The 16,433-nt window shown below is 37.4% G+C and overlaps 1 protein-coding gene across 2 annotated transcripts; it reads left to right on the top strand.

The window, feature by feature from the left end:
- The first annotated feature begins 7,213 nt into the window (after positions 1-7,213).
- On the top strand, positions 7,214-15,500 carry LOC112156241. Of its 2 annotated transcripts, none has more exons than XM_024288468.2 (6): positions 7,214-7,513; positions 7,614-8,294; positions 8,403-8,501; positions 8,862-8,911; positions 9,083-9,210; positions 13,699-15,500. In XM_024288468.2, the coding sequence occupies exons 1-6, from the start codon at positions 7,459-7,461 to the stop codon at positions 13,715-13,717; spliced, it is 1,032 nt and encodes a 343-aa protein (XP_024144236.1). In that variant the 5' UTR covers positions 7,214-7,458; the 3' UTR covers positions 13,718-15,500. The 2 variants fall into 2 exon arrangements, with proteins under 2 accessions (XP_024144236.1, XP_024144235.1); XM_024288467.2 differs by having other exon boundaries at positions 8,400-8,501.
- The last annotated feature ends 933 nt before the right edge of the window (positions 15,501-16,433 follow it).

Raw genomic sequence — 16,433 nt, 5'->3', positions numbered from 1 at the left:
TAATCTTTGATTCACAATGTGATCGTCTTCTGTAATTTGGTTTCAGGCTGAGAACAAAGATGAAGAAAGTCTCCATTACGCTGCTTTAAATGCTAAGAGGTCCAAGAAATCAAGAGGACAGAACAGCCGCCCCAACACAGTTTATGCCAGTATGAGTCAAGAGAACTGAACCTTTGAGAGATGTTATTGTTGGATTTCTAGGTAAAATTCAGACACCTAAAGCAAGAAGGCAGCTTTATGCTTGTCTAATGTTTTGTATTTTCATTTAAAGGATTTTACTCATATTTAACTAATTTTATTTAGAAATGATTAACCCTTTAACACCGGGGACATTTCTGGTAACAGCAAAATAACAGATGTTCTTCGAACTGCACAATTAATGCAATTCCAGTGGATTCTGAAGCTTTCAGTGCAAATAATTCAAATTTCAACATGTTCAATGGACGCGTTTTGAAAGTGGAGCCCAAATAGTGTCTTAAAAATATACGTAGTGATGGACAAACAAGAGTTTTGAACGCATTTCTCTAGACGTTTCATTGGAAATAGTCGCTAAAATGCAAGTTTAAGGGATGGCGGTATGATCGTAGATTAAGAGCTAGCCTTCAATTTACCCTTTAACACCGGAGTCCCAGTGTTTGTATTCTCTGATTTGACTTAATGTTTTCATTCTTTTTCCCCTCTTTGTCCTCAGCAGTCTTACTCTGCTGAGTTTTGTTATTTTAGTTTGGGGTTGGATCTTGGTAGTCTTAGTTTGTGGGCTTTGTTTATTTGCTTTCCTTAGGTAGTTTTGGTTAGGCAGCCATTAGCAGGGAGCAGTCGACATGGCTGGGTTGGCAGTGTCCCTGACTTATTCTATATTTGGCCAAGGAGGCACTATGGAGAGATAAAAGAGCCACATGTGGAACTGGAGCCGCAGGTTGTAGACTCCTGGTTTAGTACATTTCCATTTTTATGGGTGGGGAAGTTGATACATTGATGAAGACCAAAGCTGTGCAGGCAGGATGTAAAATCTTTTTTGACAGTGTTGCTGACACAGTCCATATGAATACTAAAATTTCCTACTATTAATATTAGGGAATTTTAATATTCACATGGATTTTGAATATTAAAATCCCCTAATATTAATATGTTCGGTGAGAGTAAGGAGAGGTGAGTCAAAAAAATCTGAAAAATTTGTGATAACATCCTTATTTGGTTTGGGGGGCCAGTAGATGGTAGCAACAACAGTTGGCGTTGGTCAACATATCTGGCATACAGTTGCCATCAGAGTAAGTACATAATTCTGCTGGAATAACATTTATCATGTTAGTGGTTGAAAAGTTACGGCATGTTAAATATTTTGTGTTTAATGGCACCGGTAACGCCTCTTGTGTTAAAGGTGTTAATCCATGAGATTAAAATCTTTTATTTTCTTCAACAATTTAAACTACATTATTTTAGATTTTATATAATCTGAGCTCATAGACTCCAGACGGGGTTTGAAATAGACCAGTTTGCTTTTCTGAGGCAGAAATCGGCAGAAAGGGAGCAGAGTAAATTATGTTTAATGTGGAATAACCATGAGAAGGTTTTATCAGAACAACAAATTTGATTTAAATCACCCTCCTATACAGCTGTAAATTTGTATTTCTGTGAAATAAAGACTGTTTATTTTAACACAATTCAGTTCTTTCATTGATGCAGTTACTAGCCTGTTGTGATGTTTTACGTCTTTGAGTCTTTTGAACCTTCTCAGACGCTTTTAAAATTAGAATGATTAGAAGATCAGTGCCAGAGGATCTTAGGGTTCATGTCTGACTAAAAGATCTTATAGATAAGAAGGCACAAGACGAATTAGACATTTAAAAAGCATTTAAAGGATCTTAAAATCAAATCCTAAAGCTTATGGGGAGCCAATGCATGGATTTTAAAATCGGGGTGATATGAGCCCATCGCCTGGTCTTGGTGAGAACTCTTGCATCTGAATTCTGTAGAATTTGAAGGTTCTTAATGTTCGTTTTTGGAAGACTAGCAAGCAGGAGATTACAACAATCAATTCTATTTATGATAAAAGTATTCATTGGCATCTCCATATTAGCAAGAGAGAGTAGTGGGCCGACCCTTGCCAAGTTTTTAAGATGATAAAAACCCAGTTTGACCACATGTTTAATGTGAGGGATAAAAGTTATCATGGAGTCAAAAATAATGCCCAGGTTTCTGACTGTTTCTGAATAACCTAATTAAAGTTCTTTTAAGTTCAAAAACTGTTTCTCTCTCTTTCCTCCAGGACCAGATAACTCAAATTTCAGTTTTCTCTTGGTTGAGCTACAGGGAATTAATTGCCATCCAAAATTTCACATTAAAAATACATACCTATGAAAGCTATGAGGCTATGAGGCTGTTGTGCCTCCTGATGACATTCCCCAGAGGAAGCATTTATATGTTAAAAAACAAGGGGCCAAGGATGGAACCTTGAGGCACACCACATTCAATTTTGTGGACCCCAGAAAAATGAGATAGCGACTCCAAGCAGCTAAATGAGTTTTCTCTGGAGGGTTGCCGGGCGCTCCCTTAGAGATAGGGTGAGGAGCTCGGTCACCCCGATGGAGCTCAGAGTAGAGTCGCTTCTCCTCCGCTTTGAGAGAAGCCAGTTGAGGTGGCTTGGACATCTGATTAGGAAACCTCCTCTATGCCTCCCTGGAGAGGTGTTCCGGGCATGTCCCACCTGGCGGAGGCTCTGGGGAAGACCCAGGACGTGATGGGGAAACTCTTGGCTGTCCTGGGAACGCCTTGGGGTCCCCCCAGAGGAGCTGGAGGAAGTGGCCGGGGAGAGGGAAATCTGGGCATCTTCGCTTAGACTGCTGCCCCGGGTTTAGGCTCATAAAAGATCAAACTTTTTACCAAAGTTTTTCTTTGCATATAAAATCTGTTCATTCTGGAGGTAGAGTTGATCAAACAAGACGTCTTCAGGTCAACAGGATGTAAAAACCTACATAGTTTATCATCTATGTGAACCTCAGACATCAATATAAAAATTTAACTATTCTAAATTAAATAAATGCTAATTAGGTAATCCTGACTTCTTTTATTTGTTAACTTTTTCGTTCTTTTCCCCCTCTTTGTCCTCAACAGTCTTACACTGCTGGGTTTTGTTATTTTAGTTTGGGTTTGGACCCTAGTAGTCTTAGTTTTTGGGCTTTGTTTATTTGTTTTCTTTAGGTAGTTTTGGTTAGGCAGACATTAGCAGGGAGCTGCTGACTCTGACGGTCGAAATGGTTGGATCAGCAGTCTCCATGACTTAGTTTATATTTGGCCAAGGAGCCACATGTGGATCTGGAACTGGAGGTTGTAGACTCCTGGTCTTACACATTTCCATTTTTATGTGTGGGGAAGTTGATATGTTGATGAAGACCAAAGCTGTGCAGGAAGGATGTAAAATCCTTAGTGACAGTAATGAAGACACAGTCCATGTGAATATTAAAATCCCCTAATATTAATATATCGGGTGAGAGTGTGATAAAATCCTTATTTGGTTTGGGGGGCCAGTAGATGATTGCAACAACAATTTGCGTTGGTCCATATATCGGGCATACAGTTGCCTTGAATGACTGACAGGTAGGTACAGTCATCGGCGCGACCCTCCAGTTCTCACGACAGATCATGGCATGTCCCCCCAGTGCCCCGAGACGCGAGGGTGCTCGATGTAAACGAACCCCAGAGGAGTTGCGTGGTTCAGAGAGGTGAAGTCATTCCGCTGGTGCCAAGTCTCCGTAAGACACATGAAGTTCAACCTTCGATCGATGAGGATATCTTTGACAAGATGCCCCTAGCTCATGAGCGAGCTGACGTTTTGAAGACCGTAGTTGGTGGGGGTGCAGGAGAGCTTTGCAGCAGTGGTGTTGTTAGCCGCCGGGGCCAGGCTCACCGGGACGCAAGGGTCAGTGTGGTCCAGGCAAGTAAAATCCACACAGAGTTGATCCACATTGTTGCAGATGTGGCGAGAAGCCAGCAGGCAGGCTGGCTCACACTCAGGACTGAATGTTGATCTGAACTACACATAAACAGATCTCAGTGACAGACCACAAGTAGTTAGAAAAAGTGGTATTGAAAAATATCCACCGGAAAAAACAAGGTCACTTGGTTTAAAATACTTAAAATTGGCTTAATAAAGGTCCAGGGGAGCAGCAGCCAGAAATACGCCAGTGTTCACACATTACAATGGAGTTTATTAAGTTAGTCTTAAAGTCAAGAAAATATTAATATTAACTATTTATAGAGTAAATTCAAATAAAAGAGGATGTTCATTCAACTACTTATTGTGATAGTGTTGACAAAAAATAACTGTTGAAAGTTATACGTACAGAAATTTGAGTGGATAAAGCAAATTAAATATGATTGAAAATTAAAGCCTTTACAAAAAAATGTAATATATTTCTTTAATTTATTGGTGTACTATTCTATAAATGTGCCTGTATTAAACCATTTTAATCTGATGTGGCTTTATGCTGAATACACATGAGATAAACTCTAAGCACACCAAAATAAACCAAGGAAGAACTTTGGTGTGAAATGTTGAAACGGTGAAAATTTGCCGGATCTTGCTCCAGGCTTTTTCTTTTACAGTTAAATTCCGATACATTAAAAATGGTGTCATAGATTACCGGCACAGCACAAATTGCAATTCTTCACTTCTTTCTCATCTGTTCCACAGGTTGCATGTACAATAAACATAAGTTTGGTCTTAAAACTTAAACTTGAGGGATGTCGCATGAAAGCAGCGCTGTTTCAGAAACAGTGTTGCTGTTTTCAAAAACACTGAAGCTTCTGTCTGGGAGGAAAAAACATCCTAAGACAAAACTAGATCAGCAAGACTCCTCATTCAATGATCCTCCATCCATCCATCCATCCATCCGGACCAGTTCATTGGGGTAGCTTTTGTTGCATGTGGTGCTGCTGCAAAGACTGAGAGGTTCCTGTGTGTCTGCTGCATTGATGTCACCACAGTGGAAAAAGGAGGTCGGGGGACTGAGCTGTAGATCTGCTGCTTGCTGCAAACGCAGCTCAGCTGAGAAACTGCTCAACAGTTTAATGAATGTATCAGTTGAATCCAAGAGATCTCAAAAGAGAAGAGTGATCACATTGACAAAATTGATTTCTATCAGTGAGTGTCTGTTACCATTGAGCTGATATTAAAGTAAACAGATCAGTGTGTGATGCAGTGTGGAGCCAAACCTGCGTTAAACTCTAACCACAATCTCACCCTCTGCAGACCACCACATTCTTGGTATGAGTTTGTTTTCCAGCCACTGTATCCTGTTTGTGTTCTTGTTGCATATTCAGCTGATGCGCTTTGAATAAGATCTTAAAATAAACGACAGAAGCATTGGACATTTTTCACTAGAAATGAGTTAAAACAGGAAAGTAAACCGATTTTTATGTCTGTAGGTCATTTGGCTATTTAAGTGCTGCAGAGTTCTGGAGTCAGAGAAGAAACAAAACTGTTTCCGTACAGGAAGGTCTGACTGCACGTGTGATAAAGTTCACAGCAGAATCTGTATCATGCGTAGCTACGCACATTTAAAGACCGTTTTTGGGCTTCACGTGCTAAACGCACAGCCATTAAATGCACATTAAAAGTTGAATGACTCGGATCTGGTAGTGACGTATGGAGGGCGTCCCCTGTAATTTACTACATTTCCAACTGCTTAGGATCAGATCATATCTGAGTCTGGAGATTTCTCTATCCCTGTGGTGATCCTCACCTTCATGTGCTGATCGTCTCTACCTTTTCCATCATCACCTTGACAAGGGATCCTGGTTGGTCCATCATTACCATTCTTGTTAAGGACTGGCTCCCACATCTCCTCTGTAGAAGAGATGGGCCCCTGACTTTGGTCTTCACTGGTCTCTCCTTCAGGCACATTGTTGGTATGTATGATGCAGGCCAGGGGTACCTGCCTGTCTGCCCGCCCACCCGCCCACCTACCCACCTATCTATCTATCTATCTATCTATCTGGTCAGACTCCAACAATACTACTTTTCTATCCTAACTGTCTGTTAGGATAGAAAACTTAACCTTTTTGGACATTTGATCATTTGATTTTTAGCAATTGGAATAGGAGAATTTTTGTCACAAAAAATAGAAAATAGAGGCTAAAGGTGTGAATGAATAATGGATGCACAATGTAAGCGCTTTGAGTGTCCTGAAAAGCGCAGATAAAATCTAATCCATTATATAAACTCTAAATTAGCCTTTAAAAAACCTCAGTAGATAACAAATTAGCCAAAAACGTTAGCATATCTCGCTAAAATATACAAAAATCTCCAAATATTTTGAAAATTACTATAAAAGATGAAAACATAATCCCTGAATATATTTAAAGGCTTGTTGCTAATGTACTTAACATTTTGACATTTAAATATTATCTCATTCATTTCCTATGGGGAAAATTTTCCTCAACATTTTAAAAACTATAAAGTTTATGAATACCAAAATCGAAGCAGTAATGTTCTGAACAAGCTGAATGTTTTGATACCAAGATTTCTGAAATCCATGAAAGTGTGATTGAGTTTTTACATGTCAAAAAACGTTTGGAAAGGAACAGGAGAATCGCAATATATATTGTTTATCACACAATAAACAATAACATGGAAATGATCACAAATCCCTCATACTCATTTCATGTTGTGCTCTACGTATGACGGACCGCTCTACACTCGCTCAGCGAGTATTTAGATCATCCTTGAAGTTTGTTCTCAACCTCCTGCTTGTTTGTTTTTAACGCAACAAAGTTTAGATTCAAAATTGAGATTTTTTAGATCAGATTACAGTCTTTCAGAATCTAAAGTGGGTTAAGCTCTTCTTTTCTGGGACAGCCTCAGAGACACTTTGTACCACAAGAGACTTGATTAACTTTAGCCTCGTATCACATTCACTTGTTTTCACAGCTACAACTATTTTGGTCAAACCCCAAACTTTAAAGTACATCTTGATGTACAAAAGTGTATTTTTTCTCATTAACACAGTTTGAGATGTGCAGGTCAGTACAGCAAAGAGTGCATTAGGAGTATTCATTATTGTCTGACTTCAATAAATAATTTCTCTTCTCCAGAGCAAACTGTCAGTAAAACTGTTGGTCTAGCATTAGATGTAAAAGAAACACGTTTCTCTAGAAAAAAACAAACCTAATTCTGGCATTTTTAGATGTGAAAGAACTTTTGTTTCTACTACCGCTATCATCAATTTTCTTAAAAACATCTTTCAAAAGTTCAGATCTATTAACATTTAATGTTTTTTTTTTATTTTCATGGAGTTATTACTCACACTTTAGTTTTTCTCTGATACTTTCCTGTAGAATTCTGACTGCAGATGGTACTGAGCATGTAATCATTAAGTCACTTCTGATTGGCCGAGCACATCTGTTCCTGGCAGTTTAAAGTAGAGAACTGTCTTTGGTGAACCTCAGGAGTTTTAGAGAATGACTCCACCGGTGTTTGCTGGCTGGGTGGCATGTCTGCTCTTGGGAACAGTGGGTGAGTTGAGTTTATTTGAAGGATTTTGTTAAATACTTCTCAGATTTCATTCTCAAAGCAGAAAAATTGAACACATACATTTGTGTTTGTTCTTCCTCAGCTTTATCTGGGGCTCAGACACCGTCGGCATCTTTAAAATTTCAATCAGTTGTTGTTGGTGAGGAGGTGACTTTAAAATGCTTTCATCGAGGCACAGGGGCAGATTTGATTTTTTGGTTTAAACAACCTCTAGGAATGAAACTACAACTCATGTCTGAGTATTTTGATTATATAGAAAGTGGATCTTTTGTGGATGATTTCAAGAACGATCCACGGTTTGAACTGGAAACAGACAAAGACAAAAACCACCTGAAGATCTCAAATGTGAAAATGTCAGATTCTGCTACCTATCACTGCATCAGCTCAGATTCTTATAGGTTTAAACATCTGGAGGGCTTTATTGTTAGTGTGAAGGACTCTACTTCCGTGGATCAGTGGTCCTCTGAGAACATCCATCCAGGAGACTCTGTGATTCTGAACTGTACAGTACACACTGGGAGCTGTGATGGAGAACACAGAGTTTACTGGTTCAAAGACTCTGAAGACTCTCATCCAGGACTCATTTACACTCATGGAGGCAGGAATGATCAGTGTGAGAGACAGAAGAACACACAAACACACAGTTGTGTCTATGAACTGTCTATGAAGAACATAAATGAGTCTCATGCTGGGATCTACTACTGTGCTGTTGTCTCATGTGGACACATACTGTTTGGAAACGGGACCAAACTGAACCTCACAGGTGAGAAGAACCTCATGTAAAGTGATTTATCTGACTAAAGTTTGCATTTGTTTTCAGTTTTATGTTAATTCAATAATGTTTTCTTCAAATTCGTCTTTGAACTAGAAGGAAATTTTCCTCCATTTGTGTATTTCGTGAGTGGAGTTCTGACATCTTCACTGATCTTCCTCACATCTTACATAATACACAAGAGCTGCAAATCCAACGGTAACTTTTAATGCTTTACACATTGTGAGAAAATTAAAGCATGAAAGGGGTTTTATCTAATGAATTGGTAGAACTGGAACATATGAGATGTTGTGGAAAAAAGGTAAAAATACCCTTAGTTCAAGGAATAAATGTCTTATTGTATGTCTTTGAAAACAGTATATCTTAGTGACTAGACTTTTTTACTGAAACAAGAGTTCTTGGTAAGATCCTTTTTCTTACCCCTTTGGCAGATTTTTTTTTTTTTTTTTTTTGCTTATTTAAAAAGGTTTTTTAAAAAAAACATTTTAATCTATTTCTGGGAGACTGTTTTTGCAATGCATTTCACTTTCTCAAAATAAATTATAATAATATTTACAGCAACAGATCCTCAGATCAGATCTGCTGTATCTTCGGAAGTGAATCCAGAGGTAAGACTTCAGTTCACATTAACAGAGTCTATGCTAAAATAATGAATGTACAATGTCAATGTGTAGCTGCTGTTTAAATCATCGTTGTTTTACTGTGATTCATAGTAAATACTAACACTGACTTTGACACTGCTGCTGAATGAATTCATATGCTGTGTTCATGTCTATCAGGGGACAGAAGATCTCCATTATGCTGCTTTAAGACACAAATCAAGAAGACAGAAGAAAGACACCAACACTGAATCTGTGTACTCCGAAGCAGCAGAGATGGATATGTTCTCATCCGTGTGTGATTCAGTGTAAGATTTACTCTGAATTACACCCAAACATATTACTTTGTATTTTTTTAAAAAGTTAAACAGTCTCAGATGAAAATTGTGTTTTTAGAATGTTCTTGTAACATTTTTCTGATGACGGAGGGTATTTATGAAAAAAATTAAGCTTAAAATTACATATTTTATTAGTATTACTATTTTAGTATTTATTTAGTCTCAGGGTTTAAAAAGAAAACCCTGCACTTGACTTACTTCATCTACTATTCTTTAGCTGCGGTGTCACGTTCTCTTGGCTCACCAGCGCCCTCTGCCTCGTGGCATGATTACTGCATGTTTTACTAATGTGCTTTTCAAGTGCAATTTTAGCAGATAAAAAGACAAAATGAGTCACAAACTGGGATCAATGTAATGAGACAGAAGGCAAGAGATAAACAAATGAGGTAATTTTAGAATAAGGCTTCTTCTATGATGAATACCGAAATAGTAAACAGTCGGTGTGCGGCGCTGGGAGGCGGGGCTACCACCTAGAAAACTCTAAATTTGCAGCTTTTTTTTTTTTAACAGAAGAAACATTGAAAACCCACACAGAAAAAAGTAAACATAGAAAAAAAATTTTGATTTTTAATTTTAAAAAGACTCCCCTGACTTCACGTCACTGATCTCGAGGCTAAACCGTGTTGCGGTGAGAAGCGCTTTTCTTCACTTTGGTGCGCTCTGAACCACAGAAGTTCATATTTAAATATAAGTGATTACTTTTTGTTGTAGCATGACTGTTTTAAAGTCATAAAACCACTGTTGTTATGAAGCTCCACGCTAATGCTAGCAGACTGGCGATTATTGGTGACGTCTCAAATATGAGACACTATTTTTCTCCGTTTGGAGGGCGAAATGATGGGGAAGGGAAGAATTCGGAACGGGGCCTAACTTTTAGTCACGTTAGTTAGTTGTTCAGTTAAGTGGTTAGTTGGTTTGTTAGTAAAATTTATTCATGTTTTGAGACATCCACTGCTCAGTGATGTTGGACCTCTGCAGGTCTAACCTGTGAAATCAGGCAAGGCAAAGCAAGTTTATTTGCATAGCACATTTCATGTACAGAGACAATTCAAAGTGCTTTACATAAAACATTAAAAGAAACAATCAAAAGAAATAGTAAAAATGTGATCATTAAAATAAACTTAAAAGAAAGTAAAAAGATTTTAATTTAAAACAAGCATAGATAAACAGTGCGGACGTAAACTTTTGAATACATATTAATCAAATGCAACTGAGAACAGGTGAGTCTTTAACCTGGATTTAAATACACTGAGTGTTTCAGTAGATCTAATGTTTTCTGGAAGTCTGTTCCAGATCTGTGGTGCATAGAAGCTGAATGCAGCTTCTCCATGTTTAGTTCTGACTCTAGGAACTGATAAAAGACCGGATCCTGATGACCGGAGAGGTCTGGCTGGTACATACTGGGTCAGGAGGTCAGTCATGTATTTTGGTGCTAAACCATTCAAAGCTTTATAAACCAGTAACAGAACTTTAAAGTCTATCCTCTGACAGACAGGTAACCAGTGTAAAGACCTCAGAACTGGACTGATGTGGTCTACTTTCTTGGTCCTTGTGAGAACCCGAGCAGCAGAGTTCTGAATAAGCTGCAGTTTCCTGATGGATTTTTTTGGTAGTCCTGTAAAAACACTGTTACAGTAATCAAGTCGACTAAAGATGAAAGCATGCACTAGTTTCTCCAGGTCCTGCTTAGACATCAGATCTTTAATCCTTGAGATATTTTTGAGATGATAATAGGCTGATTTAGTGACTGCCTTAATGTGTTTATCAAAATTTAGGTCTGTGTCTATCACTACACCCAAGTTTCTGGCCTGGTTGGTAGTTTTTAGTTGAATAGATTGAAGCTCTGTAGTGACGTCTAACCTTTTTTCTTTAGCCCCAAAGACAATAACCTCAGTTTTGTTTTTGTTTAATTGAAGTAAGTTGTGACACATCCAGTCATTAATGTCCTCAATACATTTACCAAGAGCCTGTACAGGGCCTCGGTCTCCTGGTGTCAGTCTAATATATATCTGTGTGTCATCTGCATAGCTATGGTAACTAATGTTGTTGTTCTTTATAACCTGGGCCAGTGGGAGCATGTAGATGTTAAATAGAAGTGGTCCCAGGATGGAGCCTTGGGGCACTCCACATGTAATTTCTATTCGCTCATAACTGAAGTTACCAATTGACACAAAATATTTCCTGTTTTCTAAGTATGTTTTGAACCAGTTTACCAGGAACCAGGAAACATTAGCATAAACTGCATCTAATGAATCTGATGCAAATGAATCAAGTCTCTTGTGGTACAAAGTGTCTCTTACGCAGTCCCAGAAAAGCAGAGTTTAACCCACTTTCAGATTCTGAAAGTCTCTAATCTGATCTAAATAATCTCAATTTTCAATCTAAACTTTGTGTTAAAAATAAACAAACAGGAAGTTGAGAACAAACTTCAAGAATGTTTTTTTTTTTTTTTTTTGCTTGTAGTATTTATTTATTTATTTTTTTCCAGCAAAAGTATTACAGCATGGAGCCTAAACTGGAGCAGACATTTGTATTCAAATAGCATTTTAACTGAAATATATATTATTTGCAAACTGCAAATGAGCAGAACAGACCAGAGTAGAAAAGTATATGTATGTGTGTCTGATATGGAAGATAATATGTTCAATTTGTTTGAGGATTTACAGTTAAACATAATCAACCAGAACCTGGACTGGAACCAAAAGTCATCCTTAGAACCGCGTCCTCTCAATGATTGGTTTAGTTCAGTCAGAAAAAACTCCAGAAGGCTGGAAGTGTCAGGTAAAAAAGTATTTCAAGCAACTTTATTTTGTAATTATTATTTTACTCTATTTTTCTTTTTCTCTTTTGTTTCAGGAGCTGAGCTATAAGGTGATAACTAGGTTGGATAGATTTTACAATAGGAGGTTATGTACAGTAGCTTCAGACACATGAGGTGTAAATTTGTATAAACTTCTTTTGTATTTAAATCTAAACTTTATTTAGATTATTATATTTGCGAATACTTATTTTTGGACACAACAGGTTTAGCTCCTTGTTCAGATCTGGGGGGTCCTGTGTTTTTTTAGAACAAAGTCAGATTCTCCTCAACATCTTATTAGTGAATCATTTCGAGCCGCTAGCCGCTGACATTCACACGGTCTAAATACGTTTTATTAACTCATGTGTTACTCACAGGTATGAATTTGAAAAATTCATAAAAAAAAGAAAATTAAATGCAGTTTTGAGCTCATTTGATAGACTGTTCTTGCTCGTCTGTCACTTGAGCTAAAGCTAAAAACTGCAGCACTCCTGCTCCACCTAGTGGTCAAATAATAAAAATACTAAAACCAGACGACAAAACACTTTTTATTATCATTAATAATTATGCAGTTTTAGCATGAATTAAAAAGTCTGAGAGATTTTTTTTTTTTTTAAGAAATATTTTAAGGAGTTCATCAGTCATTTGACTCTGGGTTCAGGGTGGGCGGGTATGTTGATATCCCAGCATTCCTAAGTTTATACTCTCTCCTGCTAGCTTATAGCCCCTCACAACTCCAAGCTAACATTAACTTAAAATAATAATAATAATAATAAACTGCAAGAATAATAACTCTTCTAATGAAAATGATCTGTACATTTTTTTTAATGTGTTACCTGATTTATTTGAATTATTTTTCTTTAAAAGAAAAATATAAGCATAATGAACCTTGCTCTACATTAATGACTCTTCCAATGGAAAATAATCTGCATACATGTATATATTTTTGCTGATGTTTGATAAGTGATTTATATAAAGGATTTTTTTTTTCTTATGAAAAATAATCTGCATATTTTGTCTGAATGTTGATAATAGATCTGCATATGCAATGACAAAGTCTGAAATAGTGTTGTATGTACTTAAATAATCATCTGATTTATTTTTACTTGAAGATCCATAATAACCTGAATCTATGTTGGAAAAAAATATAAATCCTTGATTTTAAGTTATGAAATGGATAATGATAATTCAAGATCAGCTTTATTTATCCCTGCAGGGAAATTCTGTTGTAGAAACGGCATAATAATACGGAAAAGCACAAAAACACCAGGAATCAAAACTTTTATAAATATATGTACACACGTAGCTGCAGAGATAAACTCTTATATACACATGTACATTCATAGCAGCAGAAGAAAGACTGTGCATATACACAAAGGATATAAAAATGGCAAAAAAAAAAGAGTTACACGTAAAGGAAATGGTAAGGTTGAGTCGGGGTGGGATTATATAAATTCGCTTCCTCCCACTCCCTTTCAGGCAATCTCTTAATGTGTAGTTATCCTGTGTTTGACATGTCTTTATGGATGTAAACTTCTGATGGTTGATTGAATTGCACATGAATGTACTTTTTTCTTCTTGATTGCTTGAAATAAACTATTTCCAATTTAACCTAATCTAATCTCTTGTCAATATTTGCTTCTTTGCCGTGTTTTCAGATCCAGTGGAAGTTGGTGAACAGTCAGGCCTCTCCCTTCAGTTCTGCCAATGACACTTTGGGGCCTTCAGCAGAGAGCAATAGAAATCAGTGTTCCCACAGCAATCGTCATTTTCATCTTTAAATCCAAACATCTTGATCTTGGTTCATAATTGTTTACGTGTAATTCCAGTTCTGGCCAGCAGAGAGCAGCAGTGCAGCTGCTAACAGGACTCACCCAGCAGAGCAGCATAAAAGAAGAGAAACTGTTTTCTTAACGGACCTCACATCCTTCTGATGTGGTCGTGGCAGCAGATGACACTTTTGGAGAGGTCAAGCGTGTAAAGAAGAGAAAAGAAAAGCTGAACGTCTATTGTTTTTGTGATTTTCAAATGAGCTGCTGTGGTTGAATGAAAGAGCTCTGAAGTTCATTCACACTCTTTGATATGTTGTTTTACTGCAACACAAATGTAGATCACCAATGCATTCAGAGAAATAATCTAAATCAGATTGATTTGATTTATCAATGCATTAGAGCGATAAGATCTCACAAATATTGTTTTGGTTTTCAAGACCGGTTCAGTGTTTCATTCGCTGCAGGTGACAGATAAAGGTCCTGGAGTCTCTCTGGTTTCTTCCTGCTCTGGTTGGCTTACGATAAGCCCCATCTCTCCTGTCTCGTCATGGTGATGCTCATGCGGTTACATTTATGATGCAGTTTGTTTGTTCTGCCCCTTTGGCCCGTTCATTCCCACAGATGCTCTTCAGTTTGCAGTGTTGATATTCTTTGATTTACTTTAATTTTTCAACTGTTAACACGATCAGCATAATTTTAGCAGAATCTGATGTGCCTTGTGCTGCTTTTCTCATTTGATTATTGTGTCAATGGCTGAAAAATTACAGCATGTTAAAGATTTTGTGTTTAAACATGTTAAGGAAATTAAATACTTTATTATAATTTTATTTCTCTTTGTTTGAATTCTGTGTGAAACAAGTCTGAAGAAGCTAACCTTTAAGAAACGCATAACTTTCCCCGTGTCACTTTCCCTCGCTCTCCTCCGGAGAAATTGCACTCCTGTGTCTTGTCTTTAAAATTGTTGTAATTTCAGAGTAACCTCTAACAATTCGTCACCGACGACGCCTCAGGTGTTAAAGTTTAAACCATTTTTAATGCCAAAACCACTAGTTTTGACTCAGGATAATAATTGCTCAAATATCATCCATTTAATGAAAGAAACAAAAAAGTATATCAGAAATATAACTTCAAATAAATATAACTTCCAACTGTTCAGGTGATGTAACTATATAAATAAAAAAGTCACTGGAGAAATCATTTATTGTTTTTGGGGTTTTTTTTTTTTTTTTTTTTAGGTGAAGGCTTTTGTTTTAGTTTAACTTTGTCTGACATTAGTTTGAGTAGTTGCTTTATAAAAATGAAGTTTGATTTAATTCTTTTTAATCCAAATACAGCATCCATATGATATAAGTGACTTAACTCAACTGACAGATGAGATAGCCAGATGTCAAAATATCTGTTTGGTAAAAAAGTGTTAAAGAATAAAAAAATGTAATCATGAAAAACCAAAGTAAAAACTTGAGACTTCGTGCTAATTTTTATTTTGTCATTAAGACAAGTGAATTTGTTTAAAAAAAATGACATGTTTTTCTCTAAATCTAGACCCTTTTTAAAAAAAAAAAAAGTTAATCAGTGTTAGATGAACGGTTATTTAATAATTATTATTATCGGTTATTTGCTGGATCACAGTTGGAGTCGGTTTTTGATTGTCATCTGTCCCTCAGACTCCTGGTTCAGAACTGGTACTGGACCTGGTTTGGCTTAAGACCCCAATACTAACCTTTGACCAGCTTCTTTCAGGTTTTTTACATGTAGATCTTTTTCTTTGCATCAAACAAAACTTCCGCTGCAATTGGGAACGTATCAAACAGGAAGTGCAGATTCTGATGAGGATTTAAATATATATTTGTAGTTCATGTTTTGGTGCCAACAGATGCTAAACACTAAACTCTGAATTCAGGAATACTCTGACTTTGTCCAAGCTCTGCCTGCCAAGGTGAGATCCCACCATCGGACTCATTTTCTGCATCGAATCTGCCACTATAATGACTCAAATGTTGGTGGTTTTGCTCAAACTAGTCCAGCTTAGACCTTTTTAAGAGCCTCAAACACAGAACATCCATTTTCTAAACCTGGTGTTTGCTGGAGTCTAATCGACAACAGAGTAGTCCATCCAACAGCATTGAAGATTAACTTATGGAGTGATCATTTTATTTCATATTTAATGTTCACAACTGGTCGTCCATGTTGTTTATGACGGAGGAGTGAGGCAGAACATGTTTTTGTAGTTTTGTTGACCTCTTAGCATGCTAGGATGCACTGCAGCATCACACACTGAAGACAGAAGCTGCGGCTTTGGTAACCACCCCCCCCCCCCCCNNNGCGTGCTTTAAACTATTTTTACCTTCATCAGGTTTCATCAAAACTTGAAGTGGACTCTGTTTAGGCTCCAGTCTTGTGGTGAAGGTGGTGAGATGTACGCTGCGCAAGTTTCCACTGGTGGAAACTTGACTCTGAGAACTTCAGCACAAAACAACCTGAAAACAGAGACTGCAGGTATGAAGCAGCTGTGATGAAGACGAGAGATGAAGGTTTAGAGATGTGATGCAGCAGCTGTCCAGTCAAGATGCAAGAACCAGCTTGTGGAGCCAAAAGGGGCGTAACCAGAGACATCCCCGATC

Source organism: Oryzias melastigma, linkage group LG18 (genome assembly GCF_002922805.2).
Source record: "Oryzias melastigma strain HK-1 linkage group LG18, ASM292280v2, whole genome shotgun sequence".
NCBI classification, from domain to species: domain Eukaryota; kingdom Metazoa; phylum Chordata; class Actinopteri; order Beloniformes; family Adrianichthyidae; genus Oryzias; species Oryzias melastigma.
Note: the sequence above shows the minus strand (reverse complement) of the source record. Positions and strands in the feature narration are given on the sequence as shown.